Source organism: Lissotriton helveticus, chromosome 12 (genome assembly GCF_964261635.1).
Source record: "Lissotriton helveticus chromosome 12, aLisHel1.1, whole genome shotgun sequence".
Taxonomy (NCBI): Eukaryota; Metazoa; Chordata; class Amphibia; order Caudata; family Salamandridae; genus Lissotriton; species Lissotriton helveticus.
In genome coordinates this window covers 890,944,147-890,968,976 of record NC_136073.1, presented here as the reverse complement: position 1 = coordinate 890,968,976, position 24,830 = coordinate 890,944,147, and the positions used below count along the sequence as shown (strand labels likewise).

General features: G+C 51.0%; 1 protein-coding gene across 1 annotated transcript in view; it reads left to right on the top strand.

The window, feature by feature from the left end:
* Positions 1-3,170: 3,170 nt before the first annotated feature.
* Positions 3,171-24,830, top strand: part of LOC144798799 (insulin receptor substrate 1-B-like) — a 334,685-nt gene continuing 313,025 nt past the window's right edge. Inside the window, exon 1 of the mRNA XM_078669843.1 lies at positions 3,171-5,639. Within this exon, the coding sequence (XP_078525969.1) occupies positions 5,258-5,639 (382 nt within the window). The 5' untranslated portion in view covers positions 3,171-5,257. The remainder of the gene's footprint in view (positions 5,640-24,830) is intronic.

Here is a 24,830-nt window from a genome sequence, read left to right as displayed (position 1 = left end):
TGGCACCCCGCCAGAACTCCGGTTTTGCGTCGACTACCGGGGGCTGAATGCTGTTACGAGAACCGACGCACATCCCATCCCCCGGGCCGATGAACTGATCGACCGCCTGGGGGCCGCCAAGTACCTCAGTACCTTCGACCTCACCGCCGGGTATTGGCAGATCGGCCTCACCCCTGGCGCCCAGGAGCGCTCAGCCTTCTCCACGCCCGACGGCCACTTCCAGTTCAAAGTGATGCCCTTCGGCATGAAAAACGCCCCGGCCACCTTCCAAAGACTAGTAAACAAAGTACTGGCGGGGCTAGAAGAGTTCAGTGCCGCCTACCTAGACGACATTGCGGTCTACAGCCTCCACTGGGCTGAGCACCTGAAACACCTCTGGGAAGTCCTGACAGCCCTCCGCCGGGCCGGGCTAACTGTGAAGGCCAGCAAATGCCAGATAGGCCAAGGGCCCGTGACCTATCTGGGACACCAAGTGGGGAGCGGCCAAGTGGCTCCCCTCCAACCCAAGATCGACGCCATCCTAGCCTGGGAACCTCCTGTCAACCAGACCGCCGTCCGAGCCTTCCTGGGGCTCACGGGGTACTATCGGCGTTTTATCAAGGACTATGGGAGCATTTTGGGGCCCCTCACGGAACTGACCTCGAAGAACCGGCCACAGAAAGTGCAGTGGACACCCTCGTGTCAGGTGGCCTTCGAGACCTTGAAAGCAGCCATGTGTACCGCCCCTGTGCTCCAGGCCCCCGACTACAGCCGAGAGTTTGTGGTCCAGACCGACGCCTCAGAACACGGCATCGGGGCGGTCCTATCGCAATTGGACTCTGCGGGAACTGACCATCCTGTGGCCTTCATCAGCCGGCGGCTGCTGGCCCGAAAACAGCGATGGAGCACCATCGAGAGAGAAGCGTTCGCTGTCGTGTGGGCCCTCAAGAAACTCAGGCCCTACCTCTTCGGCACCCACTTCCGGGTGCAGACTGACCACCGGCCCCTCAGATGGCTGATGCACATGCGTGGCGAAAATCCCAAACTGCTGCGATGGTCCATCTCCCTCCAAGGCATGGATTTCACTGTGGAGCATCGCCCTGGCAGTGACCACGCCAACGCGGACGGCCTGTCCCGGTTTTTCCGCCTCGACGAAGAGAGCCCCCAGGAAGATGGGTGACTCTCCCCGCCTTCAGCTGGAGGGGACGTGTGTTGGACACGGCCTTGTGGCGTGGTCCGACCCCGTCCGCCTGGAGGGCCCCGGACGACATCGGCCCTCCATTTACCTACTATCGACCCCCCTGACACGCACATGCACGAACCCTCGGCGCGAGCAGCCTCCCCGGCCACCTACAGCTCTCCCCCTCCCGGGTACCCCGGCCGGACCTGCTCGCCAATGCTGCCAGCCTGGCACCCTGACCAGGCCACCCTTTCCGGGCCGACTCCATCTTGGGACCCTCACGCCCCGAACACGTGGCCACAACCATCCCGGGCCCGGCCCCAACGAAGCCCAGACATTGAGGCACCAGGATCCTCCTAGGTGGTAAAGTGGCCACTCGACCAGATCCCGGAGGAGGAGAGTCTCGATGGGCCTCCCACCGCCCCCGGGCGCCTGTTATCGCTCGCTCTCCCGGCTCCCTGGGCGCTGGCTCCGCCCCCCTGCTGGGTGTCTGGACCCCTTCATCCCGGCCCCTCTGACCCCCAGGCGCGAGGGTCCGGACATCAAAGCCCTCCAGTCCTACATCTGGGCCAGCCCTGGATTAGGTCGGGAGTTGTATCTTGGAGACGAAGCCCTGCTGACCTCGTCGCGGCTGATCCTGATCCGAACTCTTGCACCTGAACCACCTTCGAGGCCCTGCTGACGCTGTCGCGGCCTGACCAAGCTGAACTATCTTCGAGGCCCTGCTGACGCTGTCGCGGCCTGACCAAGCTGAACCATCTTCGAGGCCCTGCTGACGCTGTCGCGGCCTGACCAAGCTGAACCACCTTCGAGGCCCTGCTGACGCTGTCGCGGCCTGACCAAGCTGAACCACCTTCGAGGCCCTGCTGACGCTGTCGCGGCCTGACCAAGCTGAACCACCTTCAAGGCCCTGCTGACGCTGTCGCGGCCTGACCAAGTTGAACTATCTCCGAGGCCCTGCTGACGCGGTCGCGGCCTACACCCTTGAACTATCCCCGCACCAGTGGGTGCCAAGACTGTCCCGCTACCCCCTTTCCCCGAGACCACGACATTACGGATCCCTCGATCCTTGCTGCTACCCTGCCAAGAACTTGCGTTGATTACTTATATAAAGATTCTTGTGAATATCCTTCCTGTGTGGTGTCTATCTGTAAGTAGTGGGATTACCCTGCTGGTACGATTGTAGGAGCGGAGCCTCGCCAAGGAGGCCTCCCTACGGCGCTCGGCCTATTCCATAGAGAGAGGTGGGACTCGGGCAGACAGTCAGACACCTTCTGTCTCCCCTGGGGTCGCCTTTCCAACAGTCCCCCTGCAGGGGTGTGTGTCCCTCTGCAGGGGTGTGTGTCCCTCTGCAGGGGTGTGTGTCTCTGCAGGGGTGTGTGTCCCTCTGCAGGGGTGTGTGTCTCTCTGCAGGGGTGTGTGTCTCTCTGCAGGGGGGTGTGTCCCTCTGCAGGGGTGTGTGTCCCTCTGCAGGGGTGTGTGTCCCTCTGCAGGGGTGTGTGTCCCTCTGCGGGGGTGTGTGTCCCTCTGCAGGGGTGTGTCCCTCTGCAGGGGTGTGTGTCCCTCTGCAGGGGTGTGTGTCCCTCTGCATGGGGGTGTGTCCCTCTGCATGGGGGTGTGTCCCTCTGCAGGGGTGTGTGTCCCTCTGCAGGGGTGTGTGTCTCTCTGCAGGGGGGGATGTCCCTCTGCAGGGGTGTGTCTCTCTCTGCAGGGTGCGTGTCCCCTGCAGGGTGTGTGTCTTTCCCTGCGCTGTGAGACCCCTGCATGGGTGTGAGTCCCCGTGCATGGGCGTCCTCTCCAGAGCTGTGCGCTCGTTCGTCCCCTGACACGCGTCCCACCCCAGGGCCGGACGCGTCCCTCCCTGACACGTGCCCCCGTCCCCTGGGGTGGACGGGCGGCGGCGCCTCGCTCTCGGGCCGGCACCCGCTCTAGGACCCAGCAGCAGCGTGCAGGCTGTGTGCACTGCATGTCAGCAGAGAGGCTTGTCTGGGAGGGGGAGGGGCCGCAGCCAACTTGATCCACTCTGTGATTTACACACTCAGGGCGTCTCTCACCCTCCTCTCCCCTCCCTCCCTCCCGTGGTCCCTGCGCAGAATCCCCGCAGCCCTGCCTGGCGCGGATCCGGGGACCCAGGGCCAGGCCAGGACCGGAGGGACCCCGCCTCACCCCCGTCCCTGGGAACGGGCCGAGCCTCCTGCAGCCACCAGCTGTCCCTGCTGCTCTGAAAGCTGCCAACAACCAGGACCCTGCCTCCAGCTGCACCCCTGCACCAGCCTGGGACTTTAGGGTGGTCCCCCGCAGTGCCAGCCGGTGGGGGCCCCGGAGCCGACCCCCCCATGCTTGACACTTTTCTCATATTCCCTTTGCGTGCATGAGTATTTCTGAGCTGCGCTGCAGCAAGACCCAGGGAAGGCAGGCAGCGTGTGGATTTTTTCCTCTGTCCTTGTGTTTGTGCAGACAGTCCGAGCGCCACACCGCCCCCTGCACGAGCACGCGGTGTGTGTGGTGTGTGTGTGTGTGTGCGTGTGTGTGCGTGCTCTGCTGCCAGCAGGGGCGGCCGCAGGACAGACACACGGCTCCCTCTGCAGCTCCCTGCGGCCCCAGGACAGACACACAGCTCTCTCCGGCCACCATTGCGCACCGGCGCACATGGCTCTTTAAAAGGACCTGCCTTACCCATAGCGCCCCTGGGAGCTTGGCGCTATCTGCGTTGTGTCATCCGCCTGTTGTTGTTGTTTTGGTCTCTTCCACAACCGCCCAGCGGGAGGCGAGCGCCGTAAGTTGTCTCAGCTCACACGAGGAGTCGGAGGGGTCCCCGGGAGCGGAGTGGAGTTTGAGGCCGGCGGGCATTGTTCGGAGGCGGCCCCGGGACGCGGCGGGGTTTTCTGTCGGAGGCTGGAAAGTTCAGGCGGCTCTTGCACCTCAGCCCTCGCCCTGAGACCATGCCAGCCCGCGTGCCAACGGAGGGGGCCAGCGGCGGGGAGCCGGGCCACACCGCACCCCGAGAAATGCACACGGTGTTTACTTAACTTTCCATTTCAAACTTTGTTTTTGCAACATAAGCTTATTTTTTTATTTAAACACTAAAGAAAGACATTTGAGGATATTACACCGCTTCGACGGAAAGCGAACACTTCGCGTCAAAAACATATATTTTTTCTTCTGGAATTAGGCACTTTACAAAAAAAAAGCGAAAACTGTGTTTTGGTTGTCGGAGTGGGAACGGATACTGCAAAATCCAGCGACTGCCTGGTGTCGCATTGGACCAAGAAAACCTTTTGACTCAAGGACTCTGGCTGTTTTCGTGACTTTTTAGGAACCGGGAAACTCCCAGTGGCACTTGAGAAGAGACTGCTTCGCCGAGAAGTGCTGGCGCTGCTCCGTGAAGAGTGCCACTCCTGCAAAAAGCAAGTGCTTAAAAAAAAAGCAAGTGCTGCTGTTGTCCTGTTGAAAGTGCCGCAAAGCGACGAAGTGACAATTCTGGGTTGCTGAAAGTGCGCCACTCGTGCAGAGAAGTGCTGGCGCTGCCCTGCAGAACGTGCTGCAGTCTTACTTCCCTGTTACAAGTGCTACCGTGGGGTAACAAGTTCAGGTATTCTGTTGAAAGCGCATATGTCATGCTAAGAAGTTAAAAAGTGCTTCAGTTGCTAAGAAGTTCTGGTACTGTCCTGATAAAAGTGCTGCTATCGTGTTAAGTGTTGGTACTGCCCTGGGTCGAAGTGCAGCAGTCTAGCTAAGAAGCATTGCTACCTCTGAAAAGTGCTGTGGTCCTCAGGAGAAGTGCTGATACTGCCCTGCGAAGAATCCCTACTATCCTACCAGGAAGTGCTGGTACTGTGTTATTGAAGTGCTTTGGTCCTCTGCTTGCACTATCCTGCTAAGAAGTATTCATACTGCCCTTTTGCAAGTGTTGTGGCCCTCCCAAAGAGTTCTGGTACTGTCCCAATGAGAAGTGCTGACACTGCACTGTTTAAAGTGCTGCAGTTCAGCTGAGATGTGTTGGTGCAATCCACTACCAAATATGTCAGCCAAACTTGGATAAATGTATGCACCAGTGCTGCAGGTTTTCAGGTGATTTTAGTTGTTACCTTTTCCAAGATGGAGAACCTCCCCCCTGACCCGTGCTTCTCTGATGTGCGCAAATGTGGTTATTTGCGCAAACAGAAGTCCCTGCACCGGCGTTTCTTCGTGCTGCGGAGTGCCAGTGAGCGGGGCCCAGCCCGCCTGGAGTACTATGAGAGTGAGAAGAAGTTCAGAGCGTCCCCAAAGGCTGGAGCTGGGGGTCCTGGTGGGCCGCCACCACCACCACCCAAGCGGACAGTCAACCTGGAGACGGCCCTCAACGTGAACAAGCGAGCGGACGCCAAGCAGCGACACCTGCTGGTGCTCTACAGCCGGGACAGCAGCTTCGCTGTGGCCTGTGACGGCGAGGAGGAGCAGGAGGCCTGGTATAGCGCCATGCTGGAGCTGCAGTGCAAAGGTAAGACCACTGCAGGACCCTTGCAGGGGACCTGTGCAAGTGAGCGGTGCTGCAGTGCCTATGTGAGACCACCAGGGGGAGCTGGGGGGGAAGTAGAAGAATAATTCAGCAGGTGAAACTGTAGTTCAAAGGTGAAACCACCAGGTGGAGCTGGAAGGGTACTAGTGTAAGGATAATTCTAGCAGGTAGAGCTGTAGTGCATTGGTGAAGCCACTAGATGGAGCTAGAAGAGGGGGTGCACTAGAAGAATAATTCCAGAGCTGTAGTGCATTGGTGAAGCCAGTAGGTGGAGCTGGAAGGGGGTGTACTAGAAGGATAATTCCAGAGCTGTAGTGCATTGGTGAAGCCACTAGATGGAGCTGGAAGGGGTGCACTAGAAAGATGATTCCAGAGCTGTAGTGCATTGGTGAAGCCACTAGATGGAGCTGGAAGGGGTGTACCAGAAGGATAATTCCAGAGCTGTAGTGCATTGGTGAAACCACTAGGTGGAGCTGGAAGGGGGTGTACTAGAAGAATAATTCCAGAGCTGTAGTGCATTGGTGAAGCCACAAGGTGGAGCTGGAAGGGGGTGCACTAGAAGAATAATTCCAGAGCTGTAGTGCATTGGTGAAGCCAGTAGGTGGAGCTGGAAGGGGGTGTACTAGAAGGATAATTCCAGAGCTGTAGTGCATTGATGAAGCCACTAGGCGGAGCTGGAAGGAAGTGTACTAGAAGGATAATTCCAGAGCTGTAGTGCATTGATGAAGCCACTAGGTGGAGCTGGAAGGGGGTGCACTAGAATAATAATTCCAGAGCTGTAGTGCATTGATGAAGCCACTAGATGGAGCTAGAAGAGGGGGTGCACTAGAAGGATAATTCCAGATCTGTAGTGCATTGGTGAAGCCACTAGATGGAGCTAGAAGAGGGGGTGCACTAGAAGGATAATTCCAGAGCTGTAGTGCATTGATGAAGCCACTAGGTGGAGCTGGAAGGAGGTGCACTAGAAGGATAATTCCAGAGCTGTAGTGCATTGGTGAAGCCTCTAGGTGGAGCTGGAAGGGGGTGTACTAGAAGAATAATTCCAGAGCTGTAGTGCATTGGTGAAGCCTCTAGGTGGAGCTGGAAGGGGGTGCACTAGAAGGATAATCTCAGAGCTGTAGTGCATTGGTGAAGCCTCTAGGTGGAGCTGGAAGGGGGTGTACTAGAAGGATAATTCCAGAGCTGTAGTGCATTGATGAAGCCACTAGATGGAGCTAGATGAGGGGGTGCACTAGAAGGATAATTCCAGAGCTGTAGTGCATTGGTGAAGCCACTAGGTGGAGCTAGAAGAGGGGGTGCACTAGAAGGATAATTCCAGAGCTGTAGTGCATTGATGAAGCCACTAGGTGGAGCTGGAAGGGGGTGCACTAGAAGGATAATTCCAGAGCTGTAGTGCATTGATGAAGCCACTAGGTGGAGCTGGAAGGGGGTGTACTAGAAGGATAATTCCAGAGCTGTAGTGCATTGGTTATGCCACTAGGTGGCGCTGGAAGGAGGTGTACTAGAGGGATGATTCAAGAGCTGTAGTGCATTGAAGAAGCCACTAGGTGGTGCTGGAAGGGGGTGTACTAGAGGGATGATTCCAGAGCTGTAGTGCATTGAAGAAGCCACTAGGTGGAGCTGGAAGGAGGTTGTACTAGAGGGATGATTCCAGAGCTGTAGTGCATTGTGAGGCCACTAGGTGGAGCTGGAAGGGGATGTACTAGAAGAAACAATCCAGAGCTGTAGTGAATTGGTGAAGCCACTGGGTGGAGCTGCAACTGGGTGTACTAGAAGGATAATTCCAGAGCTGTAGTGCATTGGTGAAGGCACTAGGTGGAGCTGGAAGGGGGGGTACTAGAAGAAACAATCCAGAGCTGTAGTGAATTGGTGAAGCCACTGGGTGGAGCTGCAACGGGGTGTACTAGAAGGGTAATTCCAGAGCTGTAGTGCATTGGTGAAGGCACTAGGTGGAGCTGGAAGGGGGTGTACTAGAAGGATAATTCCATAGCTGTAGTGCATTGTGAGGCCACTAGGTGGAGCTGGAAGGGGGTGTACTAGAAGAAACAATCCAGAGCTGTAGTGAATTGGTGAAGCCACTGGGTGGAGCTGCAACAGGGTGTACTAGAAGGATAATTCCAGAGCTGTAGTGCAGTGGTGAAGGCACTAGGTGGAGCTGGAAGGGGGGTGTACTAGAAGGATGATTCCAGAGCTGTAGTGCATTGGTGAAGCCACTAGGTGGCGCTGGAAGGGGGTGTACTAGAAGGATAATTCCAGAGCTGTAGTGCATTGGTGAAGCCACTAGATGGAGCTGGAAGGGGATGTACTAGAAGAAACAATCCAGAGCTGTAGTGAATTGGTGAAGCCACTGGGTGGAGCTGCAACAGGGTGTACTAGAAGAAGAATTTCAGAGCTGTAGTGCATTAGTGAAACCACTAGGTGGAGCTGGAAGGGGTTGTACTAGAAGAATAATTTCAGAGATGTAGTGCATTACTGAAACCACTAGGTGGAGCTGGAAGGGGTTGTACTAGAAGAAGAATTTCAGAGCTGTAGTGCATTGGTGAAGCCACTAGGTGGAGCTGGAAGGGGGTGTACCAAAGGGATGATTCAAGAGCTGTAGTGCATTGAAGAAGCCACTAGGTGGAGCTGGAAGGGGGTGCACTAGAAAAATAATTCCAGAGCTGTAGTGCATTGAAGAAGCCACTAGGTGGAGCTGGAAGGGGGTTGTACTAGAGGGATGATTCCAGAGCTGTAGTGCATTGGTGAAGACACTAGGTGGAGCTGGATGGGGTTGTACTAGAGGGATGATTCCAGAGCTGTAGTGCATTGGTGATGCCACTAGGTGGTGCTGGAAGGGGGTGTACTAGAAAAATAATTCCAGAGCTGCAGTGCATTGCTGATGCCACTAGGTGGAGCTGGAAGGGGGTGTACTAGAAGGTTAATTCCAGAGCTGTAGTGCATTGGTGAAGCCACTAGGTGGAGCTGGATGGGGCTGTACTAGGTGGATAATTCCAGAGCTGTAGTGCATTGGTGAAGGCACTAGATGGAGCTGGAAGGGGCTGTACTAGAAGAAGAATTCCAGAGCTGTAGTGCATTGGTGAAACCACTAGGTGGAGCTGGAAGGGGTGCCCTAGAAGTATAATTCCAGAGCTGTAGTGCATTGGTGAAGGCACTAGATGGAGCTGGAAGGGGTTGTACTAGAAGAATAATTCCAGAGCTGTAGTGCATTGGTGAAACCACTAGGTGGAGCTGGAAGGGGTGCCCTAGAAGTATAATTCCAGAGCTGTAGTGCATTGGTGAAGCCACTAGGTGGAGCTGGAAGGAGTTGTACTAGAAGAATAATTCCAGACCTGTAGTGCATTGGTGAAGCCACTAGGTGGAGCTGGAAGGGGGTGCACTAGAAGAATAATTCCATAGCTGTAGTGCATTGATGAAGCCACTAGATGAAGCTGGAAGGGGTGTACCAGAAGGATAGTTCCAGATCTGTAGTGCATTGGTGAAGCCACAAGGTGGAGCTGGAAGGGGGTGTACTAGAAGAATAATTCCAGAGCTGTAGTGCATTGGTGAAGCCACTAGGTGGAGCTGGAAGGGGGTGTACTAGAAGAATAATTCCAGAGCTGTAGTGCATTGGTGAAGCCACTAGGTGGAGCTGGAAGAGGGTGTACTAGAAGAATAATTCCAGAGCTGTAGTGCATTGGTGAAACCACTAGGTGGAGCTGGAAGGGGGTGTACTAGAAGAATAATTCCAGAGCTGTAGTGCATTGGTGAAACCACTAGGTGGAGCTGGAAGGGGGATTACTAGAAGGTTAATTCCAGAGCTGTAGTGCATTGGTGAAGCCTCTAGGTGGAGCTGGAAGGAGTTGTACTAGATGAATAATTCCAGAGCTGTAGTGCATTGGTGAAGCCACAAGGTGGAGCTGGAAGGGGGTCCACTAGAAGGATGATTCCAGAGCTGTAGTGCATTGGTGAAGCCACTAGATGGAGCTGGAAGGGGTGTACCAGAAGGATAGTTCCAGATCTGTAGTGCATTGGTGAAGCCACAAGGTGGAGCTGGAAGGGGGTGTACTAGAAGAATAATTCCAGAGCCGTAGTGCATTGGTGAAACCACTAGATGGAGCTGGAAGGGGGTGCACTAGAATAATAATTCCAGAGCTGTAGTGCATTGGTGAAACCACTAGGTGGAGCTGGAAGGGGTGCCCTAGAAGTATAATTCCAGAGCTGTAGTGCATTGGTGAAGCCTCTAGGTGGAGCTGGAAGGAGTTGTACTAGAAGAATAATTCCATAGCCGTAGTGCATTGGTGAAACCACTAGGTGGAGCTGGAAGGGGGTGTACTAGAAGAAGAATTCCAGAGCTGTAGTGCATTGGTGAAGCCACTAGGTGGAGCTGGAAGGGGGTGTACTAGAAGAATAATTCCAGAGCTGTAGTGCATTGGTGAAGCCACTAGGTGGAGCTGGAAGGGGTGCCCTAGAAGTATAATTCCAGAGCTGTAGTGCATTGGTGAAGGCACTAGATGGAGCTGGAAGGGGTTGTACAAGAAGAATAATTCCAGAGCTGTAGTGCATTGGTGAAACCACTAGGTGGAGCTGGAAGGGGTGCCCTAGAAGTATAATTCCAGAGCTGTAGTGCATTGGTGAAGGCACTAGATGGAGCTGGAAGGGGTTGTACTAGAAGAATAATTCCAGAGCTGTAGTGCATTGGTGAAACCACTAGGTGGAGCTGGAAGGGGTGCCCTAGAAGTATAATTCCAGAGCTGTAGTGCATTGGTGAAGCCACTAGGTGGAGCTGTATGGGGGTATACTAGAAGAATAGTAGGTGGAACTGTAGTGCACAGAAGAAAGCACCAGAGGAGGCAGTGGGACAGGAATGATTCCACTAGGAAGCACTCTAGTGAATATGTGAGGCTGTAGTGCGCAGGTGAAACGACCAGGAGAATCTGAGCTACAGAAAGAAGGCCTGTCCAGGTGGACATTCATTTAATACGTGACCTCCTGGGAGACCATTCCATTTAATTGAGCCACAGTGCAAAAGGAATACTTATGTAGACTAGAAGTGGTGTAGTACTGACTTACTACCACTAGGTGGATCTGCATAACAGTGGGCGTGCCCCAGGACAACAACGAGGTTGCAAGGTGTGTAGTATTGTTTTGATACCAGGAGGTGGCGCTCTGTTGCAGAAAGTTTGTGCAGGAAGTGAGGAGCAATGTAAGGAATAGATAACAATGAAATGTCACTGGTCGGAGTTACACTGCCAAGCATGTGTGTCTGCAGAACAAGGCGCGTGGCGGAGTAGAAATATATTACTATTCAATAGAAAGATAATACCAGTAGCCAGATGGGCAACGCCCATTGGGCTCAAAGGGCTTCAGCCCCCCCCCTTGTCGTTTGTATCAGCCCGGCTGAGACAGCTTCCCAGGCACACACACAGCCGCACCCGAGTACTTCACAGGTCTTTAAAAGACCATTTACTTGCTAACTAGGCTTTATTGTGTTTTCACCCCTTCTTAGTGCCCCTGCATCTCCACTCTGCATATTGCTGGAAGAATCAGCCCCCCCCCCCACCGAAATTTTTAGTAGCCCCTCCAGAAATGTGGCTCTAGTTGCACCTCTGCCGGTAGCTGGGTCGCCATATGGCATTTCCTTCCTTTAGATGGTGATGCAGCCCAGAGGTCCAAATAATAAAGCATTGTGGGAATGGTGGGTGCAGTAAATGCATAATTTCACTAGACAGAACTGCAAAGTGGCGGTGTGACCTCTGGGGCGTTTGGAGGATTTTGGAGGAGAAATGGGGTGCGGTGATCAGGCAACCCCAAGAGGTGGATGCTACAGAATAGGGGCCATAGCCCCAAGTGGAAATTGTGAGGTTTGGAGTATGGTGCTGGCAGCGGGTGCAGTACCAGGTTTGTTACACCAAGATGGAGCCGCCGTACACAGAAGCAACAAGTCAATGGAGCTGCAAATGTTGTGGTATGGGCCGACACTGCAAACTGTGCAATCCCTGGTGTCACCTCGGTGCAGACACACTACCACTAGGTTGCAAAGCATTGGCACCAGGTAACTCTGCGAGAGGGCACTGTATAAAGAGGGCGACGCAGGGTTGCATTTCAGTGCAAAATTGAGACCAACAAGGGGAATTCACAAGAAAGTTGAGGGACTTGTATATTATAGGTCTGGGACCCCTTCCCGTTGTTGGTTTCCCTGCCGGCACTCTGTACCAATGGCAAAGTTGCAACCAACACAAATGGGTACGGCAGCTATCGATAGGATACAAGTTACAGTATTACTACCCTTAACCCCTCCTCATGACAAGCTGAGCTCGTCATAACTGCCCCGGCCCTCCCATGCGCAGCTAATACCCCGCCTGTGCGGGCGTTCTAAAGTTGTGAACGGAGTCGTGACGAGCCCAGCTTGTCATGAGCACAGCTCCACTGTGCAGCACACCGCGGCGCGTGGCCGCCCCCCCACACCGCTGGGGAATTAGCCCCGCATGGATGGGGTTAAACAGACATATGGAAGTCCAACTAGGACATTCACAGAGAAGGGAAGGTCATCCTTATGGAAGTGGGAGCCTCACACACAAAATTGTGTCATGCTTCATCATCGGCAACCTCTTCACGCCCTGGTAGGGTTATACCACCAGGGTGGACTCGACCTCCTGTTGGACTCGGCGCAGGAGGGAATTCTTAGATAAAAATTACTGGATTTAAGAGGGATCCAGAGGGTTAAAAATAACTTATGGTTCCCGGCAGTTCCCCTTTATTAGTGGGAACTATAGGTAAGATTAAAAACAAACAGGACGGTTGTTGAGGGCAATGGCTCACACCGTTTCAGGAGCTAGCCCGACATGTTTCTGCCCACATTAGAAGCCCAAACTGGTTTGGGGCATTCTTCAGACCCAGGGATCCCAAACCACCTCCTAAAGGCCACTATGTCTAAGACTTTATTTACAGGTGAATAAAGAAAGGAAACTTAACCCTTTCCGTGCTCATGACGAGTCCAGCTCGTCATGCTGCTCGGTGGTCGTGTGCTCATGACGAGCTGGACTTGTCATGCTGCCGCGGCGCCTCCCACGCACGGTGAATTCCCCGCCCGTGCGGGCGTTCTAAAGGAGTGGGCGGAGTCATGACGAGTCCAGCTCGTCATGAGCACAGTTTCACTGTGCAGCATGATGAGCTGGACTCGTCATGAGTACCGCGGCGCTGTACGCGGCTCCTCCCCCCCCCCCCCCACACCGCGGGAGAACTAGCCCCGTGTGGAAGGGGTTAATGAAAAACTTAAGTATATACTCAAATGACTCCTACTTGAGGTACAACAAGCTATTGGCTCTAAACTCTAGGGAATACCAATTTCCTGGTCAGAGAGTGAGAGGATGTCCTTTGTAGTCACACATTCGTCAAAAGGCACATCGTGCCCTAGTACCTACAATCAGGCCCCTCTCTGCCGCTGGTACCTACAGTTCCCACTAATAAAGGTGAACTGCTCAGGAACCATGGGGTATTTTTAACTCACTGATCTGGATTCCTCCTGATGTCCAGTAGTTTTGTATCTAAGATCTCCCTCCTGCACCGAGTCTAACCGGAGGTCGAGTCCGCCCTGGTCGTACTGCCCGACGAGGGTGGGGAGAGGTTGCCGAAGATGATGCAGGACACAATTTTGTGTGTGAGGCCTCCTCTTCCATAAAGATGGCCTTCCCTTCTCTCTGCACCCGCACAGGAACTCTGTGAATGTCCTAGTTGGACTTCCGTATGTCTGTTTAAGGGTAGTAATACTGTAACTTATATCCTTCCCGTAGCTGCCGTATCTATTTGTGTTGGTTGTGTATTTATAGGGGGGCGTACAGCGGCTTTCCTCCTCTCTCTTATGTGTTATGAGATGTGTAAAGTCACAAGCATCAGAAGGTAGCAGTATGGCAGTGTCGGAGTTCAGTGAGGCAGTGGAAACTGGGAGCAATTTTAGCAAAATGAGTATTTTTATTGAATGTCCAACATGTGTCGGATGCAGAGGTGATTTGATTTGATTCCGGCTGACAGAAGTTTCCGGGTGGGGTTGGGGATGCTGCTTGAGGGGTGGCAGAAGATAAATGTTTATTCACAAATCGTCTTATTGTTTTGAACTTTCGTTTTCTGTTTTGAGTGTCCTTTAATTGCACCAGAAAGTTGTGTTCCATACAGTTGGCAGTGCGCTTCCAAACTTCTTCTAAAGCATTCATTCTTTATTCTTCGTGTTGCTGGGCTAGTTAAGAGGGCTGTGGTGACTCCGCTGCCACAGCGCGTTGTGCCTAATCAACTGAACCCTAAAAACAATTTTTATGGAGCGCTCGCTCTTCTAGACCTTTTTGTTTTTGATCAGTGGGCTTAGAGACCGCCCATTGCTTACTATTGGCTGGCTTTGTTGTTGCTCTCATTTGCTTGCTTCTTATTGGTCAGCTGCTGAAGGCGTCCTTCCTTTTTGTGTGTTGGTCTCTCCTCCAGTGCATTGACACATTGCTTGTGTCCTTCCACTGCTTATTTTTGTAGTCACTATTTTGTTCTTTGTATTAACCACTCTACTTGAGTGTGTGTTTTTTTTTGTCTGGCTCTCTCATGTACTTCTACCCATTCCACTGTCTCCTTGCCCCCACCTGTACTTCCTCCTTCTTTTGTTGCCCGTGTTGCTTGCCCCCACCCGCCCCACTTCATTCTGTTAATGCCCATGTTTCTTGCTACCGCTACCCATCTGCCTTCCATCTGTTGTCAGGGTACCCCTCCCCCTGCCATATATTAACAAGCATTTGCAATGCAATAGGTCTCGCAATTGCAAGATGTTGAGCTATTGGCATTGTAAATGACAATGCCGTTTATTTGTGTTTAAAAAACATACATTAATAAAAGGCGTTGTCATTTACAATACTGATAGGTCAAAGTTTCTAAAATGCGAGACTTATTGCATCGTAAATGCTCGTTTTTTACACATTCACTATAGGCCACACCCCTTTCTTTAGACACGGCTCGTCTAAAGAAAGGTCTGGTGCCGCTATTAAAGTGAAAGCGCGGTATGGGGCACTTATACCAAAAAAAGCATTTGTTCGTCAAGTTGACATATGCTTTTTTTTTTTTTAAGCGCCCTGTAAAAGCGTGCATGACGCGCTTAATGTTGCAGGAAAACATTTAGTGTCTGCAGTAGGAGAAACCATTAAAGAAAATAGTGCTTACAGACTAAATAAAATGTACTGTGTAACAACCAAAGTAAAAGGGCCAGTCCTCATGGGAGGTTACAAATGAAGACAAGGCGGTAATAAGAAGAAACTAACAATCCTATTAACGAATCAGGAGCCAGCATTTACGAAAGACAATGACCAATGCTAATGACAAATATGGCCAGAGAGTGGGCGGGGCTTCAAGTCCATAGTCCAATACAGCATGGCTCGCAGGGCATGCACTGCCCAGGCTCGACCTAAAAAGAGAAGAAGCGCTGTGATGCCGCCACTGCTGGAAGCACAAGCGCTTTTTTCTTTTCTCCGCTTGCCCTCCATTAAGACCTACCTCTTCCTGTGGCCTAATTTTGTCTTTTTATGTTCACTTTTTCATTTGCTGCTTCGCCCAGTTTCTTAGCCACCATGCCTTTCCGATGCTAGCGCCGGGACGCCTCTTTGCTGAGGCAGCTGTTGCGCTTTATAAGCTTAGTTAACATAACATAACACGTTGCCTCCCACCAGCACTAGTTCCAGCCGCGTCTTAGTGTTTTTTTGTTGTTGTTGTAACTTTCCGCCATCATGCGCAGTAACTGCGCTGCTGTACAATATGGCTAAAACATTGATAACGGCAGTACCTCGTGCAGGTGAGACTTGATGGCTTTGCCATTGCTTGTTCTCGTGGCTGGTAGCCAGTCTTTCATTGAGGCTGTTATGAATTCAACTTACACTTTCAGATAATGGATGAATACACATTTATATGGCGCAACAGCTGCCCTGCAAGGACAAGTCAGCACTGTGTAAGCAGGGCAGAAACTTAAACAGACACTGTTTTCGAACAAAGTTCAGAAAGAATGTCACAGAGGGAGAGCGGTAAGGAAGGGAAACAAAGAGCGTCCTCCCTTTCTGGTACTAACAACCGTAGAGTTTTTACCTGAATCTATCGATCAAATAGTTGGGGCTTACGGAAACATCTTCCAGCAGGGAGTGATTGGCTGCTGACGAGGAATATTAAGTAAGAACCTGGCTGCGGCATTTTATACCACCTGGAGCCGACGAGCCGTGTAGTGTGGAAGACTATGTAACGGATCACTTGTATAGCTTAGCGGTGAGCAGGGTCAACTTTCAGGATTTATTTCAAGGAACATTATAGAGAGAAGCGAGTAGCAATCACTGTCGCAATTTGTGGGCGAAAAGAGAGCTCGCTATCAAATGTAACTCCTAAATTCCTTGCGTAATTAGACGTAGTGGGTGTTTTTCCCAGGCTCTTTCAGCCACCAGTCACTGGACTGTAATGACTCAGAACTTTTAAACGCTGCTTAATTTGTGAGAAAGTAAGTGCGGGGGCACTTATTAGGTGACTACTGCAGGTTACACTACCCATTGCCCCTGCCAGCGTTGCCAATAACAATTCCAACACAACTACTAATTTTCGCAGTCCTCCAAGTGTGACATTTCAGACTTTTCCATTCCCCCAAAGCTATAGGAATGACTTGGGAGGCATGTATTACTCCTATTTAAGATATATTAGATTAACAAACAACTTTTTGTTGTGCTTGTCTCTAAATTACTGAAACGGCGCCACCATGTGGCAGATTATCATAAATGCTGGTGTTGACAATTAAGTGCTGGTGCTGAGCACCTGAGACAACAGGCTCAAGTTAAGCACTGCTTCTAAAAAACAGAATTTCAGTTTTGTCCAATTGTAGCATCAAACATCTTTTATTCACTCAGTCTGATGAGACAAGCTTTAAATGTTTCTTGTAACTGATCGGTAGTTTTTTAGAAAGAGAGCATGAGCTGTGTGTCATCGGCATATGACCTTAATGCAAAACAACTTGATCATAGCTGTGAGAGGGGCCATGTAAACATTAAACAAAACAGAGCCCTGTGGGACACAGTGCCCCGATGTCTTAGTGGAGGAAGAGAAAAGGGGAGATAAACCGCAAAACCTCCTGGTATCCCTCAGATAAGAAAGACTGACACCAGTGCAATGCAAGATTAAAAAAAGAATGGGCTGCCAGTGTTTCTATGCATTCCTATGCATTTATGACATATTTATATATCAAGAGGGCAGTGACAAGGATATGCTCATTTGAGGTAATGTTCTTGTTCTCTTGTGTGGAATGTTAATCACAACTGGGTGGGTGATGACGGGGGGGGGGCGGAGCCCACCTAAGTATGAGTAGTTATCAGAGAGGGAAATGGGGGGTTGTGTGTACAGTGCACTCTAGAGGTTGGTACCAAGACGATGACACTAGGTGGCGATAGAGTGCAGGCCCTATGTGAATAGACACCAGAGGGAGACTGGAGAAGAAGTCACAGTAGAGCAGTGGCTGCTGGCAGGGAACGGGGGTGGTGGTTGGAAAAAACAAAGCAACAAAAAAACACTTACCTTTCTGCAGCAGGGGTGGCCTTAGGCATGTGCAAGCTGTGCTCCTGCACAGGGCCACCAAACCCCAGGGGCCGCCATGCCAATATATATCCTTAATATAATAATCCTCTGAGGATGGATACATATTTGTGTGGCGGCCCCTGGCACCTTCTCTCGTCATTTCTTCTCCTCCAGGCAAGTCCGGATCCAGGAAGCACCCAGGCTCCCCTAAGCCAATCACATGGCTGCAATGCAGCATTGGGATTGGTGTGCGCAGGGCCGTTTGTAGGTGTTTTGCCGCCCTAGGCAAGAATTGAAAAATGCCGCCCCCTCCCTTTTTCTCCTAATTTGCTCAATTTCTTCGCTGTTTGCTTTCAAATGTTAAAAAAATTCCCCCTTTTGCCGTCAGATGGGGACTGGGGGCCTGGGCATGTTCCCCCACCAGCAGGGCACAAGTCCTTAAAAAAGAAGTGGGGGGGACTAACCAGGTTAGGCAGTATGCAGGTGAAATCATGATGCGTGCCATCACAGCGCATGTTGCCACAACGCGTGACATTGCACGTGACATCACAGGAAGCGACCTCACTGGAAGTGGCATCACAAGAAGTGACGTCAGATATTGAGACCTCGCTCATCTTTATCAGCTGTAGCACGAGTACATTTAAGCTCATTATGAGATTTAACAAATGAGATTTGGCGTTGGGGTTATGCCAAAAAGGTCGCGCAATCCCGACGCAAAATCTGGGCCTCAACTGATACATGAATTTTTTTAAACCCTGCCACAAAGAAATTGGCAACAAGGAGAAGCATGGTAGTAGATCTGTTATGCTTAATTGGTTGTAATGTCTACATTTTAATCTATTTGATTGAGTTAAGGCATCTGCTGTGAAGGTGCCCAATAAATCATAAGAATAATGGTGAGATAACTATGGTAATTAATGCACTTGCTGGAGAGATCTGTGTTTTGTGAAGTCCCAGATTTGAATCCATGCAGTAGAGAAGGTAAATGTGTCTCCTGCAAAGCGCATCATCTAACACGCAGAGGACAGATTTTTATTTTATGTAGATAGTAAAGTGGGTTACTGCTTTTAACACAAATTGTAATCCTTCTAAACGACCAGTGAGGTATGAAGGACGTGACTCCTACACCTTGTAACCCACACTGTCTCATGTAACTCATCTTGTACATTGATTTAAACATGTACATGATTTATTGTCCATGTATAATGTGTATGTTACGTAAAGGGCTCTGACACCCTGCATTGGGTTGCATAGGGCTGTAAATGAAATAAAATAGTGCTATTAAAATTGTTATTTGTGTTAATATGGGTCAGACCAACACACCTGACATTCTTACAGTGCAGGCATTTCTTATATACACTGAACAAAGGCAAAAGTTGCCTCTCTTTAAATACTTGTGAAGAGATAACAAGCTGTGTGCCTTTGTTTCCCCTCCACGGCATTTATATTTAAGTGTGGGGTTCCAGGCCGCCTCCAGTCAGGATATTCAAACTAAAGCAGGCCTGATGGGCCCTTAACTTCGGCCCAGCTGGGGGTGAATAAAGGCTCCCTTGCTGCCCACATGGTGCTTGGGGGAACCGAAATCAGACACCAAGCAGCTGCTGAACGTGTCCCTGTGTCTGAAAATTACACCGGGACACGTTCAGCATATTTCTGTGGGGCTCAACTTCTTGGCAGTGGGGACGGCGTCCACCCTGTGAAAAGAGTGGGTGTATGCCGTCTACCTGCGTGTAACCCCAACTTGTGCCTGGGTTTGCGATGGTCACAGGAGTGACGATCGTGTTCTAGAGGGTACAAGTGGTGACGCCTGGGTTAGCCATGGTCACAGGAGTGGCGATCGTGTTCTAGAGGGTACAAGCGGTGACGCCTGGGTTGGCCATGGTCACAGGAGTGGTGATCGTGTTCTAGAGGGTGCAAGCAGTGATGCCTGGGTTTGTGATGCTCACAGGAGGGGTGATTGTGTTCTAGAGGGTACAAGCGGTGACGCCTGGGTTGGCCATGGTCACAGGAGTGGTGATCGTGTTCTAGAGGGTGCAAGCAGTGATGCCTGGGTTTGTGATGCTCACAGGAGGGGTGATTGTGTTCTAGAGGGTGCAAGCGGTGACGCCTGGGTTAGCCATGGTCACAGGAATGGCGATCGTGTTCTAGAGGGTACAAGCGGTGACGCCTCTGTTGGCTATGGTCACAGGAGTGGTGATCGTGTTCTAGAGGGTGCAAGCAGTGATGCCTGGGTTTGTGATGCTCACAGGAGGGGTGATCGTGTTCTAGAGGGTGCAAGCAGTGACGCCTGGGTTGGCCATGGTCACAGGAGTGGTGATCGTGTTCTAGAGGGTACAAGCGGTGACGCCTCTGTTGGCTATGGTCACAGGAGTGGTGATCGTGTTCTAGAGGGTGCAAGCAGTGATGCCTGGGTTTGTGATGCTCACAGGAGGGGTGATCGTGTTCTAGAGGGTGCAAGCAGTGACGCCTGGGTTGGCCATGGTCACAGGAGTGGTGATCGTGTTCTAGAGGGTGCAAGCAGTGATGCCTGGGTTTGTGATGCTCACAGGAGTGGTGATTGTGTTCTAGAGAGACAACCGGTGACGCCTGGGTTTGCGATGCTCACAGGAATGGCATTTGTGTTCTAGAGGATATAAGCTGTAACGCCTGGGTTGGCTATGGTCACAGGAGTGGCGTTCGTGTTCTAGAGGGTACAAGCGGTGACGCCTAGGTTGGCTATGGTCACAGGAGTGGCGATTGTGTTCTAGAGGGTACAAGCGGTGACGCCTGGGTTGGCCATGGTCACAGGGGTGGCAATCGTGTTCTAGAGGGTACAAGCAGTGACGCCTGGGTTGGCCATGGTCACCGGAGTGGCGATCATGTTCTAGAGGGTAAAAGCGGTGACACCTGCGTTTCTGATGCTCCCAAGAGTGGTGGCCATGTTCTAGATTGTACAAGCAATGTTGCCTGGGTTTGTGATGCTCCCAAGAGTGGTGATTGTGTTCTAGAGCTTAAAAGCGGTGATGCCTGAGTTTCTGATGCTTACAGGAGTGGGGATCGTGTTCTAGATGGTACAAGCGGTGACGCTTGGGTTTGTGATGTTCACAGGAGTGGCGATCATGTTCTGAAGGGTAAAAGTGGTGACATGTGGGTTTGTGATGCTCACTGGAGTGGTGATCGTGTTCTAGAGGGTACAAGCGATGACGCCTGAGAGTGGCTATCATGTTCTGAAGGGTAAAAGTGGTGACGCCTAGGTTTGCGATGCTTACAGGAGTGGCGATCATGTTCGAGAGGGTCCAAGTGATGATGCCTGGATTTGCGATGCTTACAGGAATGGCGATCATGTTGTAGAGGGTACAAGCGGTGTCGCCTGGGTTTGCGATGCTCACAGGAGTGGCGATCGTGTTCTAGAGGGTACAAGCAGTGACGCCAGGGTTTGCAATGCTCACAGGAGTGGTGATCGTGTTCTAGAGGGTACAAGCGGTGACACCTGGGTTGGCTATGGTCACAGGAGTGGTGATCGTGTTCTAGAGGGTACAAGCGGTGTCGCCTGGGTTTGCGATCCTCACAGGAGTGGCGATAGTGTTCTAGAGGGTACAAGCGGTGACACCTGGGTTGGCCATGGTCACAGGAGTGGTGATCGTGTTCTGAAGGGTAAAAGTGGTGACGCCTGGGTTTTCTGATGCTTACAGGAGTGGCGATCATGTTATAGAGGGTACAAGTGGTGACGCCTGGGTTTCCGATGCTCCCAAGAGTTGTGACCATGTTCTAGAGTGTACAAGCGATGTTGCCTTGGTTCGTGATGCTCCCAAGAGTGGAGATTGTGTACTAGAGCTTACAAGCAGTGATGCCTGAGTTTCTGATGCTTACAGGAGTGGCGATCGTGTTCTAGATGGTACAAGCGGTGACACTTTGGTTTGTGATGTTCACAGGAGTGATGATCATGTTCTGAAGGGTAAATGTGGTGACGCTTGTGTTTGTGATGCTTACAGGAGTGGCGATCATGTTGTAGAGGGTCCAAGTAGTGATGCCTGGGTTTGTGATGCTCACAGGAGTGGCGATCCTGTTCTAGAGGGTACAAACGGTGACTCCTGGGTTTGTGATGCTCACAGGAGTGGCTATCGTGTTCTAGAGGGTACAAGTGGCGATGCCTGAGTTTATGGTACAGATAAGAGTGATTTGTTGGTTTATGATGCTAACAGGAGCCATGCTTGCTGTCTAGAGGAGTGACCCTCTTGGTTTGCAGTACTAATATGAGCGACGCTTGGGTTTCAGATGTTAACAGGAGCAACGCTTATGTTCGCAGTGCTAGAGCGACGCTTGGGCTCTAGAGGGAAACAAGAGCCAAGTCTTGTTTAGCGATGCAAACATGAGCGGTTCTTGCATTTCACGTGTTAACAGGGCTTTAAGTGGCCTGGGCCACCCGGTGCTCAGCACCGGCAGTTCTTAAAAGCAGCTGTCAAGAAGGGTCCCTATTGGGCTCTCCATTTTTACCCTCATGGTAAAAAAAAACGTATCGCTGCAATAGTACAACCCGTCACTGCCTTTGATGTAACTTCAAAGAGACTCGTTTTTCAGTTTTATGTACTTGGAGTGCTTTAAATGAGCACCAGTTACATTACACAAGGGTATATTCGTTTATTGAATCACAGTACGTTGATTGCACCACGGTGAGGCTCGAACCTGCTTTCTCAGCTCGAAGGTCGGCTGCTCTAGCCTTAGGCCACAACCTCGCTCACAAGAGTATCATTTTCAGTATTATATACAACGAAGAGATAGTTGTTGCTTATTTATCTCTTGCACCCTACAACCATTGACAGAAAACATTAGTCCTGGCTTGTTGTAGGTGTAATGTTACTTGTATTTATTTATTTATTTATTTATAACGTATTATATAGCACGAACATGATATCGGAGCGCTTTACAATCTTATATCTGGATGCAATGACAGAAGCAGCAAAATAAAAAAAACACACAAGATGATGGACGGAATGTTGCACATTGGCAAAACATTCACCCCCCCCAGTCACAGATCTGGGTTTAATCCATCTTTATTTTGCTCACCAAGCCACCCCAGTTCAGACATGGCCATATGCAAATCAGTCTGACCCTGTGCCTCATGGGAACAGTCCAGCCCGAACTGCCAAGCCATGTCTTCCCTGGACCGGAATCAAGCATCCTAGGACCGGTTTCTGGCTATCAGCCGTCTTCAGCCAGGATAGCTTGACTCCAGTGGCTTAGTGAGCAGGGGACCCACGTCTGGGCATACCCTTACCACATAGGGTGAACAGCAAAACACAGAAGATTATGGATGGAATGTTGCACAATGGCAAAGCATTCACCCCCAGTCACAGATCTGGGTTTAATCCATCGTTATTTTGCTCACCAAGCCACCCCAGTTCAGACATGGCCAAGCAGCAAAATACCAGTGGGGCTGCATACTATGCTAAGCACAGACTTTTAGCCCAAGTGTTTTAAGGCACGCCCTTAATTGCAGCAGCCACGCCCCTATGAGAGACCCCCCAGTTTTTTTTATCCCACTTCAAGCCCTGCGTGTTACCAGGGATCAGCAGAGCGCTTCTTCAGCCAGCAAGCAGTATGGATGAGCAGTGCTTGTTTGCTGTTAGTCATTCTCAGCTAGAATTGAAAATATGGCTTTGGGAGGTGAGAGAATAAGGCTTTTTCCAGAAGTCCTGTGGGCCGATAGCTCGATGGCTGCTATTGTGCTTGGGGTCTGGGGGAAGAGCTTGCAGGAGCTTGCGAACCCCACTAGCAGTGATGAATACCTTTCCCACTGGGCGGCTGGAGTGAAGCTTGGGGAGCGGACCCTTAGCCCCCCCTTTGTATGTCTGTCCTTGCTGGGTTGAATCTGAGGGTGCTTGAGGGGTAACTGGAGCTTCGATGAGTCAGGGTGAACCGCATGGACCTACTGTCTCGTGATCAGTCAACAGGGCCTATCCAAAGTCTGTTCACCTATGAAAAACATGTTCAAGAGGGCAGACCTGCCAATGAGAAGATGTTGTGCCGAGGGAGAGGACTCTACGGGATATCTGTTGACCAAGGAGAAACCTGGTACTAAGCACATAACAGCGAATGAGGAGATGTATTGAGGGTGTATTGACCAATAAGAAGAGATGCTACTCAGTCCAAAATGGCAATGAGAAAGTTGTGTCCTGAGGATACAGTGGCCAATTGGGAGACTCCTATAGGGTGAACTGACCAATGAGAAGGGTTGAAAAGGAAGGTGTCATGGCAGGTGAGGAGTTTTCCTGCTTGTGTAAGGACCAATGGGAATATGCGTGGATGGCACTCTTTCTAATGACAGTGTCAAGGTGGCCCCCTTGTAACAACCCAGTGCACCTCAGGTTGATTGCGAAGCCAGGGAGGAGTTGTCCAGTGCCTGCTGTAGACCTTATGCGTGCCCACCTCACCAGACAATCCGCACCCCTGTGCTTTTAGACACCGGCTCTGCAGCAGCCCTGAAAGCTGGAGAACAGAGATGCATGCGATATCTACGTTCATTGTTATTTCATGGAAAGGACTTTAGAGAGCACTTGTTTTTCCTGGTTTTTTTTCTTTTTAGGTCTAACCTAACACAGTGCGCATGTGCTGCTCTAGGAGATGACCTTTTGGAATCGGTCTGCACTTTTCTAACACTCGTGCCTGTGGCGGCATCCACCTTGCGGGAGCGAGCAGCGGCACACAGGGGCCATCTGTTTCTAATTAGCGTGGCTGCGTAGTCGCTTTCACTTTCTTGCCTGTCTCCCGATCGCTTTCACTTTTGTGCCTTATACAAAAACGTGCTCTGCTGATGGCATTATTATTTTTTTTAAACACAGACGGCAGTCATTTATTTTTTAATTATAAACACCGACGGCATTCATGTATTTTTTAATTAACAATAAATAGATATTATCTCAATTGCCTCGGCCAAATAAAGCAAATCACTTACACATGGGGAGACTCGATGCCGAGACCCCTCACATGCCCGTTGCCACTGCCCAATGCCCAGCCATAACAACCAGTGCAACTGGAGCCGTAGGAGAAGGAGCCAGCACTACCGAGCACCATGGTACGATGTAAATCTGGGATCCTAGTTTGGCATACTGCATTTCACCACGAAGGGAGACGGGAAGCAACAAGGCACCGACTAAAACTAAATTATGACACCGGGGACAGCTGTGTATACTTCTGTAAGAAACAAAACGTCAATACAGGTCCTCTGCATTTTATAACAATCACAACACTTCGGCGGGAGGTGAAGAATCAGCATGGACATAAACATAGAACAATGGCATGAAACTTTGAACCTTCCCGCACCTCGTGTCAGGAGAGGTTGCAGTCAGGTGGGAGAATAGGGACGTTCACTGGAAAGATATGAGCCATCTGTTAATAATGATGCTCTCTCTAAGAATAGATGATCGTAAAAGTATACCACTAGCGATACCAAACCCACTCCAACATGCAACACCACTCAAGTAGTTCTAAGAGGGCCAATACATATGTAGCAATTGCACAAGGCACACCAGTCACTCTATTAGGTTTCCGGAGATAGTACCTTTCAAGGCTCCCTTTGAATTCAGTGCATCATTTCGGACCCGCCGTTTCCATAGGGCTTTTCCCACTCTTTTGGAAGTAGACTGTACTATCAGT